The following is a 21,314-nucleotide window of genomic DNA, read 5'->3' as shown; positions in this document are numbered from 1 at the left end:
GCAGTCAGTCTGTGACTTTTGTCATTTTGGTCATTGAGGAATCCCACTGTTGGGTTAATGCTGAAAGCAGTGGATCCCAAATGAATTAGAATCCTTTGCCTTCACTGCAAATATTTATCATTTTAATTGTTTTTCATATTTTATTGCATTGTTTAGGATCTCAAAATAACCAGTGTATAAGAATTTATCTAATAGCAATGGTTGACAAATTGCAAATCATAAGATGGGTACTACTGACTTTCAAGTGATATTTTTGATCAAGTTAGGGACTATTACATATTTCTATATTATTAAAATTTTGCTTGATAAAAAGTAAATAATTAAAAACAATGGAGACCAAGGCCTGTGTTTATAGAAACAAGTCTTTTTGAACCGGGGTTCTAAATGTGTTACAAGGCATCCAGAGAGAGTCGGCCTAGGAAGAAAGTCATTTAAACCTTGACGTGCTCTAGCCCTGGCTACGCTGGATCTGCTGTGATGCATTAGTCTTGCAAGGGGCAACCTTTGACCCCTTTCCAGTCGTCCCAGCATCCCATGGGCTGGATGTGGGACACAGGCGGGGCGTGACCCTCTTTACCAGGTTAACGTGGTACCTCTGTTTGAAGCGCCTCACGTCCCGCTGTGGGTATCAGCAGGGGCAGACTTAGGAAGGAGAGGGCAGGCATCTGGCATGGCGATGGGGGTGCAGCCGGGGTGCCAGGGTGGGAACCTCGAGCTGGCATGCGCTCCGAATCCTGAAGCCTGGCAGCTCTGATGTCGATCTCGGTGTTGGCCAGCCCGTGTGGCCAAACGTTCAGGCCTGTTTTTGATGAAAGCCCCCCGGAAACAGGGTGAGCAGGATAAGAGAGGTGATGATCCACAGTAAGCCAGGCGGCTGGGCTCTGTTTGTTCTCTGCAGGCACAGCACTTCCCGCCAGCCCGGCGACAGCACGTCCTTCTTGAGCTTCGCTGGGACGGAGGAGCTCTCGGTCAGCCTGCTCAGCGGCAGTGGTGCAGGTAACCCGCCCGAGGGGCGCTCTGAGCAGGCCCACCCCCGGGAGTGACATGGGACAGAAAAGCAGGGCCGTGTCTATTTCAGGATCATTTCAGCCACAATTTCGGGTGACCTATTTAGAAGCCGTTCTGTATAATGCATGGAATTATAAATGGGCCGTACGTTAACGTTTTTAGCTGAGAACATGTTGGTCGGGAACACATTTATCATTGGTCTGTCAGTGAGTCGTGATTGAGGGCTGCTTATGAGATCACTACTGGGGGCCGCACCAGGCCTAGAAGCTTTCAATTATATGTGGAAGGGGACCCCCCCCCCCATAAAAATGACTAGAGACCCAGAGGGAGCAGTGTGGTTTGAGATTGGAGAAGAGAAGGGTGACCTTGTTGCTTACAGCAGGGGTCTCCAAACTCTGGGATCTAATGCCTGATGATATGAGGTGGAGCTGATGAAATGGAAATAAAGTGCACAATAAATGTAATGTGCTTAAATCGTCTCAAAACCGGTCCCTGGTGTCAAAAAGTTTGAGGACCACTGGCTTACACAAGTGGATAGGCACCTCAGACGCGAAGGGGTGGTATTTGGTCAGGAGGAGAGTTAGAAGGTAAGGGATTCTAAGTGCAGGGAGGGTTGGAGCTTTTACTGATACAGGCTTTATGCTTTTTGGAAGCACTTGTTATCTGATCATTCCTGTAGGGAGTAAGTCATTAAATGTATTTTACACATGTAGCAACTTAACACCCAGAGGTGTGGAGATATTATTCTGATCTCTCAAGCCAGCAGCCAGCTGTTCCTGCTGTTTCTGTGCTCAGTCGTGTCTGACGCTTTGCAACCCCATGGACTCTAGCCCACCAGGCTCCTCTGTCCATGGGATCCTCCAGGCAAGAATACTGGAGTGGGTTGCCATGCCCTCCTCCAGGGGATCTTCCTGACCCAGAGATCAAACTCTCCTCTCTTATGTCTCCTTCATTGGCTGCTGTTTCTGATTTCTGCACTATTCAGAGAACCTTTACAGGGGTAGGGGAACATGAGTTTAGATGGGTGGAGGGCAGATTTTGGAAAGCCTCAAAGGGTAGATACTACACCAAATGAATATGAAAAACATTAAAACTGAAAGAAAAAATGAAGTTAACTATTTCATGTCTTCGTTTTCTATAAGTTAACTTGCCTTTCTGAAAGTTGACTTGAGGAAAACAATGGGATTGAAATTTTATAAAATTAGTTAATAAAGTTTGCCTACATTCATGGGTGGATTCAGCTAGTGATGTTTCTGGTGGCCTATAGCTAAGGCTTGAAAATTGGATTGGCAGTGAGAGGATTCCTAAAGTATCTTAATTATTTCTTTCCAATTTCTAGTCCATCTTTCCATCATTCATTTTGAATGAGAAGACATGTTGAATAAAAGTTTGGGGCTAAGATATTTTTGATCCTGTGCTTGGGGGCTGAAAATGGTAGTTGGCTTCCAGGCTCTTGGAAAGTGCCTTCAGAATATGATAAAGGCAAGGGACCTTCCTGGCAGTCCAGCGGTTAAGAATCTGCCTTGCAATGCAGTGGATGTGGGTTCAATCTGCAAAGCAACTCATCCTGTGCCCCACAACTAGACAGCCCATGTGCTGCAACAAAAACATCCCACATGACGCAACTAAGACCCTATGCAGCCAAATAAATATTAAAAGAAAAGAACTTCAAAAAAAGAGAATATGATAAAGGCAACGTTTCTGTTACTTTGCTAAAAGGAGCCACTTTATAGGAATCCAGAGTTTGACCTTCCCAGCTGTTTGGCGTTAAGTCATACAAAGGAGGGCTGCTCTGGGGCTCACGGGACCACACTTGGAACAAGTTTCCTGGTGACCTGAAGCAGGGGAACCATGGGTTCAGGTGGTAACTGCTTCAGGATTTTCCCCGGGTGGTCATGGAGTGTAATTCTGGGCCTGGGGGAGGCAGCTCTCATAGACCCGTTGATTCCTCAGAAGATGAGTCTTGAAACTGTAGAATCTGCTCTGGAGAAAAGAGAGAAGTCCTTATTTAATGACTGGTGTGGAAGGTTTTCTCTGTCTCTTTTTTTTTTTAAACTATAACTGGTCAGAACTTTTTTGCAAAATGAGCCTCAGAACAGATTCTTTTTATCTTTCCATAGGTGTGAATCCTCGGACCCAGAATAAGGATTCTCCGGAGGACAGTGTGTCTACTTCTCCAGACCCAAGTAAGAGGGGGCGACTGACGGAGGGAGGTGGGGGTGTGAGGTGGATGGTCAGGGCACTGTGGGGGAGCAAGAGGGAGCTGCCCTGTGGGGGGAGAACAGCCTAGACGTTCATGTCTCAGGTGCGGGAAGGCAGTGTGGTGAGGGAGAGTCTGTAGCCTGTCTGATGGAAAGGGAGCAGCGGGGAGGCCACACGGGAAGGGTGGCCATATTCCCAGCGCTGGCCTTGGCTCTGAGATGCCTAACGATGGCCCTGGGGAGAAGTCGGAAGGAATAAGACCTGAAGCTATTTACATCCCTGCAGTTGGAAGTGTGTGTCTGGGTTGTATTTACATTGATCATCCTTGTCTGTTGAAATAGCTGAACATCTAAATATCAGCAATAGCAAAAGACCAGAAAAAGAAACTCTACTGCTTGATCAACGTTGCTTTACCTCACTGTGACCGATGGATGTATGTACATCACCAAATCTTTTACTGTCCCCACTTTTAAGTAACTTAGCAATCATTTCACTAGTTCTCCAGGTCTGGCATGCTAGTCATTTTTCATGTCAATATCAAATGTATTACTATATTGTGATTTGGATAATCAGGTCTATTGGTGGCCATTTGGGTGATTTCTACTTTTTTTTTTTTTTAGCATATAATACATGGTGTCATGGGTGTATTTTTTTCTCTTGGTTCAGATCCTTGGAATATATTCCAAAGAATAGTTGGCAGATTGATTGTTTTCTAGAAAGCTGCCAGCCTTGAATAGATGAGCCTGTTTCTCCTCTGCAAGCCCGGCACTGGATTTTGTCATCTGTGTTTGTCACTGTGTGGTTCTGAGCTGGAACCACCTCAGAGGCTTTGGCAGGGCCTGGAGGTACTGGAGGTGGAAAAGAGGCCACCCAGACTCTTTACCCAGGGAAGCAGCAGCAGCATCCAGCTAAGAACTGGGAGCTTTTCTCTCCACGAGGTCTGAAGTCTCCATGTGTGCCCACGGACCCTGTTTCTAAAAGGTTTTTATAATCCCAAGGGTCAGGGAGCTGGCAAGGGCCAGAACTGTGTAAGAAGGCACTGAGATAGAGGGCCTTGTATTTCCGGCCTCCCCTTCGGGGCTCCATGCGGTACCCACCTTCTGCTGCTGATTCTAACAAGGAAGCTCACACAAACTCATCCTTGTTTGCCATATGGGAAATTGGGGTGCTAACTAGGATGTTGTGGGCTGGTTTTTTTTTTTGTTGTTTTTTATTGAAGTGTAGTTGATTTACAATGTTGTGCAACTCTACTGTACTTCAAAATGACTCAGTTATACACAAACATACATTATTTTCTTTATATTCTTCTTCATTATGGCTTATTACAGGATATTTAATATAGTTCCCTGTGCTATACCTTGCTGTTGATCCATTCTACATGTAGTAGTTTCCATCTGCTAACGCCAGACTCCCAGTCCATTCTTCTCCCTCCCCTGTTTCCCTTTAGCTGTGTTTTGAGTTCTTGGGGTATTAAGGAGTTCACGAGGCCTGTATGGAGTCAGACTCATAGACTGAGAGAGTGGAGAGGTGGTTTCCAGGGTCCCAAGGGAAGGTGGGCAGGGTGCGGGGGGTTGCTAGTGGTGGACGTAAAACTTCAGTCCTTGTGAGATTGAGTAAGGTCTCTAGAGACCTGGTGCATGGCACTGTCCCAAGTTTAAGAATACTGAATTGTACACTTAAAAATTTGTTAACGTGGTAGATCTCAAGTGTTCTTACCACAATAAAATAAAATTCAGACCAACCAAGCAGAAGTCACACCGGGACATGGAGTGGAGACCATGAAGTTAGGCTTGTTGCAGGTCAGGTCATCTTCCCCAAAGCCTTGTGGCTGCACGCGGGGCATGTTTCCTGCTGGGACCCAGCTCGAAAGTCTTCCTGGCCCCTGGCCCCCAGGCTCAGGGACACTGTTTACCTAGGGGCATGTTGGTCACTTTATGAAGGAAAGATCCCTGAGCAGAGAGGCTTCTGGTCCTGTGACCTTGGGAGGGGGGGCAGGGCGCGGAATTCAGCTCGGCCAGATGTTTAAAGGGGTTGATGATGCTACCACAGCTGCTCAGAGGAGGGCTGTCGGGAGGACAGCGGGCGGAAAACCGAGGAGCCACAGGAGATGAGGCGTCTGAGGGTCTCGCTGGGGACTCAGAGGCTGAAGCGTGGAGTATATCTGCTTCTTGTTGCTCCCTTGTATGAAGATTTGAAAAATAATGTTCACTTACTTGACTGAAGAAGCTAACTGCCCCCCTGTGTTAACTCAGTGATTCTCAGCAAGGGATATTCTGCTCATTGGGGTGCATGTGGCCGTGTCTGCAGATACCATTGGTTTTCACAACCAGGTGATGCCACTAGCATGTATTGAGTAGGGACTGGGAGGCTGCCTACATCCTGCAGTGCCCAGGACCGCCCCCCATGACAGAGAATTATCCTTACCAGAGTAGGTCTCATGCCCTGAAGTGGGGAAGCCCTGCTTCACCAAAGCGCAGGCGATCTCTGACCGACCCAGAGGGTCGGACCTGCTCTGCCATGGCAGCTCTCATTTCTAGATTATTAAACTCCAGCTCTAAAGTTCCAGCCTCGTAACTTTCCCAGACATCCTCCCTTGACTCCTCTTCCTGCCCTGATGGATCCGTGACTTACTTTTCAATCCTGAATTCTGCTCCCCTGTGCTATTCGTGCCAGAATCAGCTGCTCCCCTCTCTTCTCCCTACCTGGCCCCTCCGCCCCCTCGGGGAGCCTCGGGGAGGCTCCCGGCCTGAGCCTCTCTTCCGCTCTCAGGACGTTGATTTGCTTCGATGTGTAACTCTGCCTGGCCTGCCCCTGCCGTAACCTCACTGGACTCACGGCTGCAGCTCACGATCAGCAGAAAATGAAAAGTGTCGGCTGCAACTCCCATTTGCATGGTGGGATCGGATAAGCACTGCGTTGTCTAACAGCCTCTGTTTCTCTCTCTTTCTCCCTCCCCCCTCCCTTTCTCTCTCCCTCCCTTTCCTGGCAATTTGATCACCTGTCACACCACCCTTCTCCCCCCCATTCCCCACCCACATCCCACACCTGCCTGGTGACCTCACTACCTTCCTTCCTGTTCACACGAGGCAGTTCTGACGCTGTCTGCTCCCCCTGTAGTGCCAGGCTTCTGTTGCACAGTTGGTGTGGACTGGAAGTCACTCACGACTCCCGCGTGCCTCCCCCTCACCACGGACTACTTCCCCGACCGCCAGGGCCTACAGAATGACTACACGGAGGGCTGCTACGATCTCCTCCCAGAGGCTGACATCGACAGGTCGGTGACAGAGAGAAGGTGCCTGGCTTTTGCTTCTCCCAAGACTGGTTTGCAAATCCTCAGTTTCACGCACCACCATGGAAAGGCTCACGGGGATGGAGCTGAGGACTGGGGACTCTGTCACTGAGCCCCTGGCATATCCTGTGAACGCCGTCTGTCTTTTTAGGAGGGACGAGGAGGGTGTGCAGATGACGGCCCAGCAGGTGTTTGAAGAGTTCATCTGCCAGCGGCTCATGCAGGGTTACCAGATCATTGTTCAGCCCCGTGCACAGAAGCCCACCCCTGCCGGCCCACCGCCACTCAGCAGCAGCCCGCTCTACAGCCGGGGTGAGGTGCCACTGCGGACCCTGAGTTTTCTTCTGTACTCAATTTGTACGAACAAGTTCTTAAGATAGTAGGGAATACATACACTTAAAATCATTGTTTTTCAACACACATTTTTTTTTTGATCTAGTACTTTCATATTAGGTACATAGATTCATACATTTATGTATACTAATATATAACATTAATATGTTTATGCAATGGCATATTTACACATATTCTCTGCTGTATTGCTTACGCATTTTTTTTTCCCTTTTAAATTTTTACTTTATACAAGAATTAATGTCTCCTCTGGGTTCGGACTTATCTTAAAACTCTTTAATCAACTCTCCTTTTAAGGAAGAGGGTATGGCTAAGTTCAGGGATGTTCCAGCCTGGCTTGAGCAGTACCTTGGGTCCCAGGCTGCTGAGCAGGGGCCGAACCGTCAAACTACAGGGTGAATATTCCCATCCCAGAGGCCTGGGTTTATTCCTTGCACAGTGCCTGACACTGTAGGTCCTCTAATGTTACCTGAACCTGAAGTTTACGCTTGTTCTCCTCTCCTTCCCTATTCTGTCACTGCAGCTCACCGAAGCTCAGTGACTTGAAGCCAAGATGGGTCATTTGTGAGTGGCAGAGGCTAGTGAGTATAGAGACTCAGTGGTGCTGGCTGAGTTTGAGCTGGGCTCTGGAGGTCTCCCTTGAAACAAGTCCAGCAGCGGGAGTTACATTTTGGGGCCTGGAACCGGAGAGCAGCGGTCACCTCCTGGAGCCATCACTGAGCATCTCTTCGTCCCCTGCTTCCTCCTTATAGCTAATGAGCACCCCACCCTGCTCCCTAGACAGCCAGAACCAGACCTCAGGTCAGCTTTGGTTCCATTAAAGCTCCTCCAGTCAGAGGATCAAAGAAGCATGGACCTGTCAGCAGGGGCTTAGTGGTCCTTGCATCCATGCCCCTTTGTTCACCATGAAGTTTTGGGCTCCTCTGGGTTTTCTCTAAAAGCCTCTTGTGGTATGTATCATGTGATACCTTCTTCTCATATTATAGACTCTACTAATAATAACCTTTCTGAGTACTAGGATAACTTCAGCTTCATCTTATTATCTTCCATTATGGAAGCCACTGTGCCTGGTATAGGACAGCGTGGGTGTATGAATTTATGATAGTGTTCATTCATTCATTCATTCATTCATTATGTCATGCATTATTTCACACATTCATTCATTATTTCACTCACTAATTTTATTCATTAATTCCTTATTTCACTAATTCATTTGTTCATCAGTTCACTCATTCATTCATTAGTTCACCCATTTTATTATGTCACTCATTCAATCACTCATTATTTCATTCATTCATTCAGTCCCTCATTCATTAGTATTTTTGAAGCTCCTGCTCTATAGGACAAAATAACATTAGTCAAATTATGAAATATAATTCCATGTTATGATAAGGACCATGAAGGAAAAATCAAAATGCTCGTCCAAGATTATTTAATATGGGACTGGTTTGGTCTGGAGAGTCAGGAGCAGCTTCTTTGAGGAGGTAATGTTTGAGCTGCAACCTGAAACAAATGCAGGAGTTTTTAGTGTGAGGGGAGAGGAGTGGAGGGCAGAGCATACTAGGCAGCAGGATTAGTGTGTGTGCAAAGGCCCTGTGGCTGGAGACCTTGTAAGATTTTCTTGGCACCTAAAAGATGAGTGTGGGGAGGACCATGAATAAGCCAGCAACATGGCCAGAGACATCAGGAGACCCGGGCTGCACAGACCATGTGAAGGATTTTGTTCTTATCCTAAACATGGTGATATGAATTCCCCTTTCATGTTAGTGGTCCCATCCAGGCTGCCTTTTCTCTAAACAGGCACTTTATCCGGTGCTACTGAAAATACAAAGATGAACAAGATTTGGGCCCTGGCCTCCTGGAACATTTACTTTGTCATGGAGTGAGACAGACACATACAAGGAGCTATATCCAAGGTAGAATTCACCATTGATGGGGTCTGATAGCTTTCTGAAGAAGGTGGCACTTGATGGTGACCTTAAACAATCTTTAGGAATTTGAAGGTGGCCCAGGAAGAGAAGGCAGAAGAAGCAACAGGAGCAGATGTTTGGAGAAGGAAATTTGATCAATTAAATAAGTGGTTCCTTTTTTTTTTGGCTGCACTGCATGTGAGATCTTAGTTCTCTGACCAGGAATCGAACCCATGTCCCCTGCAGTGGAAGCACAGAGTCTTAACCACTGAACTGCCAGGGCAGTCCCCAATAAGCGGTCCTTTAAGTATGAAACATGGTGTAGCAGAGTGGGCGTCATGGGCTGGGTGGGCTGCCCTAGGGGTGAGGGTCTCAGATGCCAGGTGGCAGCTTGTGCCTGAGAGGGGTGGAGTTCCATTTTAGTCAGTTAACATCCACCTCAGAACTTCCCTTCACAGAGGATGAAGCATCAGGTTCAGCCTCGAGTGCATCATCCAGATGCTGTCAGTACCCCCGATTCCAACCCCCTGCTGGCTGGTTCAGTAACAGAAAAATCTTCCACCTTCAGGACTTTTTTTTTTTAACCAAGAGTATTTCTTTTCCACGAAATCGCCAAACTGAAAGTGTTGCCTCTTTTGTCTCTCCTTTTTTTAATCTATGTGGAAGAGAAGCAATTGCCTTTTAAAGGAAGGACCCTCAACCAGATGGAGGAAATTCTCTTTTTCCTTATTAGGCCTTGTGTCCCGAAACCGCCCAGAGGAGGAAGACCAGTACTGGCTGAGCATGGGCAGAACCTTCCACAAAGTCACACTGAAAGACAAGATGATCACAGTGACCCGGTACCTTCCCAAGTGAGTCCTGGGTGTTTAACGTTTTCAGCTTCTGTCCTAGATCATGTCCACCTACCAAGTGATGTTTATAACACATACTGTCCACATACTGAATTACATGTATATTCAAACCGGGGAGGTTGAGTGAGTAGTTGTTGTTTTGGAGTTACTATTTTGTTTCCCAGGGTTTTCTTCTGTTTTTGTTTTTAATTTTTATTTATTTATTTTTGGCCCCACCGGGTCTTCATTGCTTTGCAAGGGCTGGTTGAAGCCAGCAGGGGCTGGGCTGGTGTCTTGGCTAGTTGCTGTGTGCAGGCTTCTCATTGCAGTGACTTCTTTTGCTGCACAGCACAGGCTCTAGGTGCTTGGGCTCCAGGACTTGGGGCGCATGGGCCAGCTGCTCCACTGCATGTAGAATCTTCCTGGACCAGGGATCTAACCAGTGTCCTGTGCACTGGCAGGCAGATTCCTATCCAGTGCACCACCAGGAAAGTCTGCTTTCCAGGGTTGTGTTTTATGGTTGCAGCTCACCTATTTCTGAAAGGGATTTGATTCAGCTTACAATGTTTGGCATGAGTCTTAACACTCCAATTAAAAACAAAGAATATGATAGAAGAATAAGGTGGTTTTAGTTCAGTCACTCAGTTGTGTCCAATTCTTTGCAACCCCGTGGACTGCAGCACACCAGTCTTCCCTGTCCATCACCAACTCCCGGAGCTTACTCAAACTCATCTCCATCAAGTCGGTGATGCCGTCCAACCATCTCATTCTCTGTCTTCCCCTTCTCCTTCTGCCTTCAGTCTTTGCCAGCATCAGGGTCTTTTCCAAGGAGTCAGTTCTTCGCATCAAGTGGCCAAAGTATTGGAGTTTCAGCTTCAGCATCAGTCCTTCCAATGAATATTCAGGACTGATTTCCTTTAGGATGGACTGGTTAGATCTCCTTGCAGTCCAAGGGACTCTCAAGCGTCTTCTCCAACACCACAGTTCAAAACCATCAATTCTTCAGTGCTCAGCTTTCTTTATAGTCCACCTCTCCATTCATACATGACTACTGGAAAAACCATAGCTTTGACTATACAGATCTTTGTCAGCAAAGTGATGTCTGCTTTTTAATATGCTATCTAGGTTGGTCATAGCTTTTCTTCCAAGGAGCAAACTTCTTTTAATTTCATGGCTGCAGTCACCATCTGCAGTGATTTTGGAGCCCAAAAAAATAAAGTCTCTCACTGTTTCCATTGTTTCCCCGTCTATTTGCTGTGAAGTGATGGGACTGGATGCTATGATCTTCATTTTCTGAATGTTGAGTTTTAAGCCAGTTTTTTCACTCTACTCTTTCTCTTTCATAAAGAGGCTCTTTAGCTCTTCTTTGCTTTCTGCCATAAGGGTGGTGTCATCTGTATATCTGAGGTTATTGATATTTCTCCCAGTGATCTTGATTCCAGCTTGTGCTTCATTCAGACTGGCATTTCACATGATATACTCTGCATATAAGTTAAGTAAGCAGGGTGACAATATACAATCTTGACGTACTTCTTTCTCAGTTTGGAACCAGTTCATTTTTCCATGTCCAGTTCTAACTGTTGCTTCTTGACCTGCATACAGACTTCTCAGGAGGCAGGTAAGGTGGTCTGGTATTCCCATCTCTTGAAGAATTTTCTACAGTTTGTTGTGATCTACACAGTTGAAGGCTTTGGCATAATCAATACAGCAAAAGTAGATGTTTTTCTGGTTTAAAAACTGAGAAATCTCCATTACCAGTCCCCTGAGATGAGATGGTTACTGTGGTTGAATGCCAAGTGTATTGAGAAAGAAAAGGTACAGACGAGTTGGTGGGTATCCTTGTTTGGACCTTTGTTTTTCAGGTACCCGTACGAGTCTGCCCAGATCCACTACACCTACAGCCTCTGCCCCTCCCACTCCGATTCAGAGTTCGTCTCCTGTTGGGTGGAATTCTCACACGAGCGACTGGAGGAGTACAAGTGGAATTACTTAGATCAGTACATCTGCTCTGCCGGCTCCGAGGACTTCAGGTCAGAGAGCCTGAGTTGGCTTCCCACCATCGTGGCCTGCCACATGTCTGTAATTTAATGCCTCTGTCCTTCCTCCTGATGGCAAAATGAGGACATTTTTGGGGGGGGGGGGAAATGGAGGGAAAAACACATCTGGATTGGGTTAAAAACTCAGCGATGAGATGGATGGGGACGATTGCACAGCAGTGTGAATGTACTGAGTGCCACTGAAGGTGCCCTTAAAGATCATTATAATGGTAAATGTTGTTACATGTGTTTTGCCACATGAAACAACAAACAACAACAAAAACCTGGTAAAGATGCGCCCTTTGGTGGAATGTCGGTGCTCTTCACATTTTCCTGACTGCTTGTAATTTTTTTTTTTTTAATTGAGGTGTAGTAGATTTATAATGTCACGTTAATTTCTGCTATACGGCAAAGTGGTTCAGTTATATATGTACTTTCTTTTTTAATATTCTTTTCCATTATGGTTTATCCTGTGAAAGTGTAGTCACTCAGTTGTGTCCGATCAGACTCTTTGCGACCCTTGGACTGCAGCCCATCAGGCTCCTAGAATAGTGGGAGTAGGTTGCCATTCCTTTCTCCAGGGGATCTTCCCGACCCAGGAATCGAACCTGGGTCGCTTGTATTGCAGACGGATTCTTTACCATCTGAGCCACCAGAGAACCCCCCCATGGTTTATCCTGGGATCTTTAAAAATCTTTTTTCAGCTTTATTGAGGTATAATTGACAAAAGTAGTATATATGTAAGGTGTACAGTGTGATGGTTTCATGTAAATATACTTTTCTTTGTTTTTAAATTGGAGTATGGTTGATTTATAGTGTTGTGTTAGTTTCAGGTGTCCAGCCAAGTGAATCAGTTATACATATGTCTACCCTTTTTTAGATTCTTTTCTCATATAGATCATTACAAAGTATTGAGTGGAATTCCTTGTGCTGGACAGTAGGTTCTTACTAGTTACCTACTTTATGTACGGTGGTTTAGTCACTCAGCCGTGCCTGACTCTTTGCAACCCCAAGGTCTGTAGCCTGTCAGGCTCCTCTGTCCATGGGATTTCCCAGTCAAGAATACTGGAGTGGGTTGCCATTTCCTTTTCCAGGGGATCTTCCTGGCCCAGGGATTGAACCCAGGCCTCCTGTGTGACAGGCAGATTCTTTACCAGCTGAGCCACCAGGGAAGCCCTATTTTAAATATAGTAGTATGTACATGTCAATCCCAGTCTCCCAATTTGTTTCTCCCCACTCTCTTTCCTCCTTGGTAACCGGTTAAGTTTGTTTCCTACATCTGTGATTCAGTTTCTGTTTTGTAAATAAGTTCATCTGTACCATTCTTTCAGATTCCACATATAAGTGATATCATATGATATTTGTCTTTCTCCGACTTACTCCACTCGGTGTGATAATATCTAGGCCCATCCATGTCGCAGTAATGGCAGTATTTCCTTCTTTTTTATGACCACAGGCTACTGAATATACTTCTCTGTGCTGTGCAGTAGGACCTTGGTGTTTATGCATTCTCTACATAAAAAGCTTTGTGATGTCTTGTTTTTAAGTTTTCATGCGTGATTCATGGTTGTGATGATAAAAGGCTGCCACGACCCTGGGCCTGGGTGCACACAAGCATTCCAGCGTCTCTGGGGTAGAAAGGAAAAGCAGCTTTGGAGGTCTTCTTTTGAGCCTACAACCTCAGATGGGCACGTGCTCCCAGGCAGAAGGACCCTCACACCCCACTCTTGAGGTGGGGGTTGGGAGCTGCTGAGACGGATGCACCTCGCCGGAGGTGCTTCTTTCACACCGGCTTGGGCTCGCCTCCTCCGGCTTGGGCTCACCTCCAGCTTGGGCTCACCTCCGCCTCCTTTCCCACTGTATCCCTGTGCAGCTTAATCGAGTCCCTGAAGTTCTGGAGAACACGCTTCCTGCTGCTGCCGGCCTGCGTCACCGCCACCAAGCGCATCACGGAGGGAGAGGCCCACTGCGACATCTACGGGGACCGGCCGCGGGCGGACGAGGAGGAGTGGCAGCTCCTGGACGGCTTCATCCGCTTCGTGGAGGGCCTGAACCGCATCCGCCGGCGGCACCGCTCCGATCGCATGATGCGGGTGAGGCCCCGAGGCCCCTCGCGGGCTGCCCGCTCTGGGCCGCAGGGCCCGTCTCCTCTCGTGTCAGCGGCCCCTCGCTGGCCCGTTCTTTACCGCCCAGCCGCCCAGAGATTATCTTCAGTCCAGATGAAGTGGTCGGTGGTGGGGGAAGCGGGGGAAAGCGCCCCACCGGAGGACAAAGCGCTCCATGAGCCCCCCGCAGGGTTCCCGGCCTCAGGCGCAGCTGCCTGTGTGCCCTGATGCCGGATTGCTCAACGGCTGCCACATCACTTCTGTCACCTGTGGAGTTTCCCCGCACCCTCGGGCCTTCTTTCAGTGACTCACTCCCCAGTGAGGATGCTGAGGCTTGTAGGGGTGATGGGAGGATGTGTCTGAGGACACCCAGCTAACAAAGGGCTGATCTGGGATGATTAGGCCCACGTGCAGGCCTGTGTGCCTCCGCACACAGGTCTCTGAATTTTACAAATGTATAGATTCATGTCACCACCATCCCCGCCACAGTCAGGACACAGAATAGTTCCATCACTCCAAGGAAAGCTCTCACAGCATCCTTTAGAGTCACACTGTCCCTCCATCTCTAACCCTGGTGGCCACTGGTCTGTTCTCATCACTCTACAGTTGTCTTTTCCAAATATCTTATAAGTGGAATCATACAGCACATAATCTTTCAAGGCTGTCTTCTCCCCCTCAGCATAAGGCCGTTGGGATTCATCTAACTTGTCGCTTGGCCCCACAGTTCATTCCTTTCCATTGCTGAGCAGTGTTTCATCATCAGTCATCATTTTTACTTTTCGTTTTTAACCTCAAGTTCAGCTGCCTTTTGTACACAGCATCATTTCCAGAAGAGCTTGTGTAGTGGAAAGAACCTTGGTTTTGGAGGCAGTCAACTGGAGTTCGAATTCCTGCAGCAGTGGGATTTGGGATACATTACTTCACTTTTCTGAGACTTAGTTTCTTTTTCCATAAAGTAGATGTAACATTATTTACTTCCTCAAGCTGTGATGAGAGTAAAATTAGATGATGTACGTAAACCGCCTCAAGGAGGCAGTTTGTTTTGAGTCTGCCAGCTATTTGGGACTTTTGGTTTGAGTAAAAAGCTGTTCCCTGGCATTTCCGGCTCCTGGACCTCATCCTCCCCGACTGTACTGATGGGTTCCCAGAACCTGAGGCACGGCGGACACAGTGGCATCTGATGGCCTGTTTCCTTCTCTCTGCTCTAGAAAGGGGCCGCCATGAAAGGCTTGCAGATGGCCGGGCCCATCCCCACGCACTCCCTTGAGTCGGCTGGCCCCCCGGTTGGGAAGAAGGGAACCTCAGCTCTGTCCGCCCTGCTGGAGATGGAGGCTAGTCAGAAGTAAGTGCCCGGTGGAGGGAGACACCTCCGCACCCCACAGTCCCAAGTGCGGTGAAATGTGGCTTCTGTCTGCCAAGGAGCCAGTAATTGACAAAAGACAGGCAGGTGAAAAGAAAGGTCAATACGTGATAAGTGTCAAATGTCATGAAATAGGCCAGAATTTATAAACTTGTAGTCTGGAGCTTGATTTGAAGTACAGGTACAATTGGTTTGGTCCACAAAGTGTTTTTTTTGTTGTTGTTGTTAGTGGGTTGATTTTTTGTTTGTCTTTATTTTTAATACTTTTCTATTTTTAATTCAGTTTTAGGTTCAAGGCAAAATTGAGTGGAAGGTACAGAGAGTTCCCATATGCACCCTTCCCCACACATTATCCATGTCCCTCACTGAGAGGCCCATTTGGTACAATTGATGGACCCAAAGTGCACCGTTTATTTACATCAAGCTTCACTCTTGGTATTGCACACTCTGTGGGTGTGGTGGTGGTTTAGTCATAATTTGTGTTTGACTCTTTGCAATCCCATGGACTGTAGCCCACCAGGCTTCTCTGTCTGTGGGTGCAGATAAACTTATAATGACACATAGCCACCATTAAAGAGTAGTTTCTCTACCCAAAAAACACAATATTTTTAGAATATTTGAGTCAATTTTTTTTTTTTGTTTGAAGAGTTCATAGAAAAATCTTGACTTCTGGGGCCTGGTGGTCCAGTGGTTAAAACTGTGTGCTTCCACTGAAAGCAGCATGGATTCAGTCCCTGATTGGGAAACTAAGATCCCACGTGCTGCATAGCCAAAATAAATAAGTAAATAGTAAAAAAAAAAAAAAAAAAATCTTAATTTCTTAGTAAATTCCTATATGAAAAAAATAGATAACATATACATACATGATGCGTGGCTATATGAAAAATATAGATAATGTCATATAAAGTTATGTTACATATAATATGTAATATTTGCTTTGCTTGGGCTAGTGGAGACTCAGTTAGCACTGGGTCCCCATTCGAGCCTGGCCACGGAGTATGGGCTGGCACTTTAGATGGACTTGAGCCCTGGTTTACTGTGGAGCTAGCACATCCTCTGTGCTTGGACCTGAGTTGGTCCCTCAGTCCGCCACCTGACCAGGTTCTCTGAGCATTAGAGTGAACAGCAGGTGCTGTAGCTCTCAGGATCCCAGAGGGATCACATCTTGCTTTGGGAGGTGGGATTTAAGATGTCTTTGTAGGAAGGGATGCATTTATACCGGGGGAGGTGGGACTTGGGGAAAAGGAGAAAACATTGCCACAAACCCTAACCTTAACCCCGCCCCCTCCACCCTTCCAGCCAGATCAAGTCCCCTCCGTGCTCCCCGCTGTCTATCTGGTGGGCTGGGGGGTTCCGAGCCACGCCTGCAGGAGCCCACAGATGTTGAGCTTTCAGAAGGTAATGTGAGAGAGCTTGTGGCCCAACGGGAGATACAATTGGAAAGACAGCGTGGGAAGTCAGACTCGAAGCTGTTCCTAGCAAGAGCGGCCATTTAAAAGTTTCTTTATTTTAATGTAAAATTTCAAACATTAAAAAAAAAAAGTAGATTCGCATAATAAATCCCCGTTTACCCATCACCCAGCTTCAATGATTGTTAACTCAGGGCCAGTCTTATTTCATTTATATCCCAGTTGCTTCTCTTCCTTTTATTTCTTATAAAACCCCAGACATCTCATCTCTTCCTCTATAAGATTTCAGTGTGCATCTCTGAAAGATAAGTACTCTTCAAGCTGTAATAGCGTAATTCATCTAAGAAGTCACAGCAGTTCCTTAATATCATGAAATATTCATTCAGCATCTTTGGCAGCAGTGGTGTTTGCAGAGATGGGTCCTGCATATGGGAAGTCCTGGTGGATAGGCCCAGGAGGCAGAGGCCTCACTGGTCCAGGCGAGAGGCTGAAGAGGCTGGAGGTGGGGATGGGGTAGAGAAGAAGGGATGCAGCGGGGAGGGAAGAGAGTGGCCAGGGTGACAGTAGGGGAGGGAGGGCGGGGCAGGCAGATGACAGGCAAAGCTGGGGTAGGTCAGGCCCGTGATTGAGGGTGCTGGGGCCTCCAGAAAATCTGACCCAGGAAAGACCCCAGAACTCTGCCTGCAGATTGTCCCTTAGCTAATCACAGACCTTTCCCGCTGGAAAAAAAAGAACAAGGAACATACGTTGCTGGGAGGGGTGTGAAGCTGGGGGCGGGGGAATCTTATTTTAATGTGTCAGTGAGTCATTGTTCTGAGCACTCCAAGGAGCTTCTTTCTGCTCAGATGGAAAGAGGAGGGATGTCTTGGGGTGACAGTGTCCCCTAATGTGTGTGGGGAGCTCAGCTGACCCCATAGCAGGAGGCAGGACAGGGCGCCCTGAGATGTATTCTCCCCCAGATGGGCGCTCCTGGGGGACGTGGTGCCTCTTCTCAGAGCTGGAGGCCGAGCAGAGGGAGCCAGGCCTTTATGTAATGTTTGCTCATGTGGCGTTTTTTACCTTGTGCTTTTCTTTATTTTTTGCTACACCAAACAGATCCAGTTTTATTATGGAAAACTGTGTTGCAGCAATATGAAGAAGAGGTTTAGAAGTTTCACCTGTAGTCCTGCCATCTTATCACGTGTGTCGGTTTCCTCCAGTTCCCCTGAGTCTTTGCCTGGAGGCGCTCACGTGGCATCAGGCTCTCGTGGGAGGCAGGGGCCATGGGAGAAGGGCTGTGGGCAGTATGGGCTCCGTGGCTTCTGTTTGGTGGAGATAAACTGACATCAGGGAGTCAGAGCAGGGAGCGAGCCCACCTGGCAGTCGTCATGTCCTCTGGGAAGAAGGCAGTGTGCCCCATACGTGTCTCATGTGTGGGCGTGCACAGGATAGCAGTGTTTTTTGGTGGCATCCCCTCCCCTGAGCTGTGGAGCCTCCAAGGGCAAGGATAGGTCCTAGGTGTCTCTAAATCCCCAGGTCAGCACATAGATAGCAGCTCAGGACACGAGGGTTGTCACACGTGTCAGATGAGGGAGCCCTGGGACACAGCCAGGGAACATGGCCACGGCTCCCAGGAAGCACAGGCGGACTTCCCAGTGTGTGTTTGTGGACGAGGCCTGGAAGAACATGCCTTGATGTGATGCAGAGACGGCACGATGTACGGGGCTCAGGCGGAGTCAAACTTTTAGTCCTCTCTTCATATATGAATCACCCCTCAGAGTAGCCAAGCGATTGGTGTGGAGAGGTGTCTGTCTCTCCAGTATTCAAACTAATGGGTCCAGAGGGAGCACTCAAACATTATCACATGTGGGCTCCTCTTCGCTTACGGATCTAGCAGAGGTCACCAGTGACCGCTCACATCGCCAGACGCCGAGGCCTCCAGGTAGAAGCACACAGCATGCTTGAGGAGAAGGTCCTGCCCATCAAGCCTAAATGTGCTCAAACCTCTAGATACAATTTCTAGTTCTCAGGAAGTGCTGTGCACAGAGGGGCAGGGTAAACAATGAAAGGATGTGATGAGCACATCCAGATGGTAAATTTACAGGACCAGTGAGCTCCTTTCTCCCACAGATAAAGCTTCCGGCTCAAAGGATGCTCGAGAGACATGACTGACTGCAGCGTAGGGACCTTAACTGCATCCAACAAGCACACTGTAAAAAGTTTTTTTGGAGACAATTAGAGAAATATTTGATACTAGAAAATTTTTAGAAATTTAAGTGTGTTGATGGGATTGTTATTCTTTTATTTTCTTCTAGAGATGCAGTATACACTGAAGTATTTATAGATGAAATAATAGTATATGTGAGTTTTGCTTCCAAATAATCGAGGTGGGTAGGTATAGATGGGACAAGATTGGCTCCATCATAAATGATCCTGGGGTCCAGGTAGATCATGGGTTCAATTACATGATCCTGTATTTTCATATGGGTTTGAAAATTTTCCATGATAAAAACCAAAAAGAGATGGTGTAGCAGGTTACTATGGAAACCAGTTTTTAATCTCTGATATGAAATCACCTCACCATCAGTAACAGACGTGTCAGAATTTAAGACGAGAGAAACGTCACGAATTGGTTTCCCAGGGGAGGGAGCGGGCAGAAGCCGGAGGGAGAGGCCCCGCTGCAGGAAAACCCACTGACGCCTCCGGTCTCCCCCTGGAGCTGCCTTGGGAAGTGAGCCGAGTTGGACCGGCACCAGGCGTTTACACCCTTTGGTGATGGTTCTCTGCCTGGGGAGGGGCGTGGGCCCTCCTGGAGGGCTGCTGGGGGGCCGCCGGACGACACGCAGGTCCTGATGCAGTGCAGCCCTGCAGAGGGTCTGGGCCTCGCAGTGCCCACCACGAGAGTGTGTGTTACAGTAACAACCAAGCATTCAAGACGGGGATGGGAGCCTCCTAAAACAGTTACCAAGTAAAAATTCAGTGATATATTAAATGTCTAATTTGGGGGCTCATTTGAGTTACAACTTGTTATTGTTTAGTCGTTAAGTCATGTTTGATTCTTTTTGTGACCCCGTAGACTGACCCATCACTGACTCAATGGACATGAGTTTGAGTAAACTCCTGATGGACAGGGAGGCCTGGCGTGCTGCAGTCCATGGGGTTGCAAAGAGTGGGACACGACTGAGCAACTGAACTGAACTCAACTGAATGGGCTGTAGTCCGCCAGGCTCCCCTGTCCATGGGATTCTCCAGGCTAGAATACTGGAGTAGAAGCCATTCTCTTCTCCAGGGAATCTTCCCAACCCAGGGATTGAACCCAGGTCTCCCACATTGGCAGGTGGATTCTTTACCACTGAGCCACCTGGGAAGCCCTAAGTCACAATGGTTCATGGTTTATTTTAGTACAGAAAAGAAACTAGAAAAATAAATGTGAAATTAGGCGTTTATGGACTCCAGAACCAAGACGGGAGGAGATGTCATAAGAAAACCACAGTGGTCTTGTGTCTGAGATGATGTCTGTTATGTGCGTGGCTTTTTTTAGGGGGTGGGGAGGGATTAAGTGTGTGCATTTGCAAGATTAACAAATCTTCCAAACATGTGAAGAGTTGACACGTTCCGCCCTATTTAGTTGTGCTGAATGGTAACGCAGCCCTGATTTTCAGAGTGTGCTTCTGGTGGTCTGTTTAATAAAAACAGGAAAAGCTCTGTCCCAGGGAGTTGAAAGCATGGATGGAGTGACTCAAACCATGTCACTTGCCTTTTCAAAGGAATATGTAAACCCTAAGCTGTGCCAAGATACTTTTATTTACTTGTTTATTTTTGGCTGCACTGTGTGACATGCAAGATCTTAGTTCTTCCACGAGGGGATTGAACCCACATCCTCTGCATCTTAACCACTGGACCACCAAGATGCTTTTAAAATTGAGCTATTTTCTGATTTTCGGTGGCAGCTGGCAATCATTCAGGACAAAGAATGAAATTAAGGGCACCACACAGGGTCTGAGGAGAAACAAAGGGAAAAGCGTGTTTCAGAGATGATGGCCACAGAGCAGCCTTTGCCTCGTTGTGGCCGACGCTGGTCCTTCCCCCGGCTCTGAGCAGAACCGCCCTGGGCTTTTCCTCCTCAGGTGCCTGGGAGAGCAGCAGGCAGCGGCACATGGGGTCAAGAGCTCCGCCCCGCCTGCCGAGAGCAGCGGTGTTGCCATGACTCCCACCTACGTGGACAGCCCGCGAAAGGTAAAGGAGCCCCTCGGATGGGCAGGGGCCGGCGTGTGCACTCAGGGCCTCGGTTGGAAGGTAGCACACAGCCCTGGGAGCCAGAACCAAGTGTGCTGAGGGGTCGGTGAGCCCTTTGTAGCATCGCTGTGTCGATGGAGGGACTTGTAAGGAGGCTGAGTACCTGATGAAAGCAGGTGTAAAATCAGTCAGGTTAACTGGGTCAGTCAAGACGGAAGGTTTGGCTTGAGCTGTGACGCTGGCCTCTGGTTCCCCTTCAGCTCCATCTTCAGCCCTCCCTGGTGAGGGTGGGGTAGGGACGGGGGTGGGTGTGTGGGTGGGCGGGGGGAGGATAGAAAACGACTGAAGCAGATTCCAGGAGAGCTCACTCTTTGGTGAACGAAATTCCCATCAGTTTGCATAGACTCCTGAAAAGTAGTCAGATGGGAGTGTCCTGGGAGACAGAAACCAAAACCTGAGACTTTGGCCTCTGCACGGAATTGGCGAGTACAGTAGAGGGGCTGAAAACTCCACAGGGCAGGCTTGTCCTGCCTTCGAAGACCAATAGATACGACTCCGTCAGCTCATTCTCCCCAGAAACTCAGAACCTGAGATCGTTC

General features: G+C 47.8%; 1 protein-coding gene across 9 annotated transcripts in view; it reads left to right on the top strand.

The window, feature by feature from the left end:
- Positions 1-21,314, top strand: part of DEPDC5 (DEP domain containing 5, GATOR1 subcomplex subunit) — a 70,554-nt gene that overhangs the window by 29,319 nt on the left and 19,921 nt on the right. For 4 of the 9 annotated variants that reach the window (XM_061141476.1, XM_061141475.1, XM_061141480.1 and 1 more), the window contains 9 exons: positions 899-996; positions 3,129-3,194; positions 6,301-6,484; positions 6,651-6,811; positions 9,494-9,611; positions 11,453-11,620; positions 13,500-13,719; positions 14,940-15,073; positions 20,607-20,715. In XM_061141476.1, coding sequence (XP_060997459.1) covers positions 899-996; positions 3,129-3,194; positions 6,301-6,484; positions 6,651-6,811; positions 9,494-9,611; positions 11,453-11,620; positions 13,500-13,719; positions 14,940-15,073; positions 20,607-20,715 — 1,258 coding nt within the window. Of the gene's footprint in view, positions 1-898; positions 997-3,128; positions 3,195-3,551; positions 3,644-6,300; positions 6,485-6,650; positions 6,812-9,493; positions 9,612-11,452; positions 11,621-13,499; positions 13,720-14,939; positions 15,074-15,374; positions 15,701-16,390; positions 16,580-20,606; positions 20,716-21,314 lie in introns of those variants that run through there. The other 5 variants (XM_061141479.1, XM_061141477.1, XM_061141482.1 and 2 more) reach the window with 4 other exon arrangements.

Source organism: Dama dama, chromosome 5, assembly GCF_033118175.1.
Source record: "Dama dama isolate Ldn47 chromosome 5, ASM3311817v1, whole genome shotgun sequence".
In the NCBI taxonomy this organism is placed as follows: domain Eukaryota; kingdom Metazoa; phylum Chordata; class Mammalia; order Artiodactyla; family Cervidae; genus Dama; species Dama dama.
Note: the sequence above shows the minus strand (reverse complement) of the source record. Positions and strands in the feature narration are given on the sequence as shown.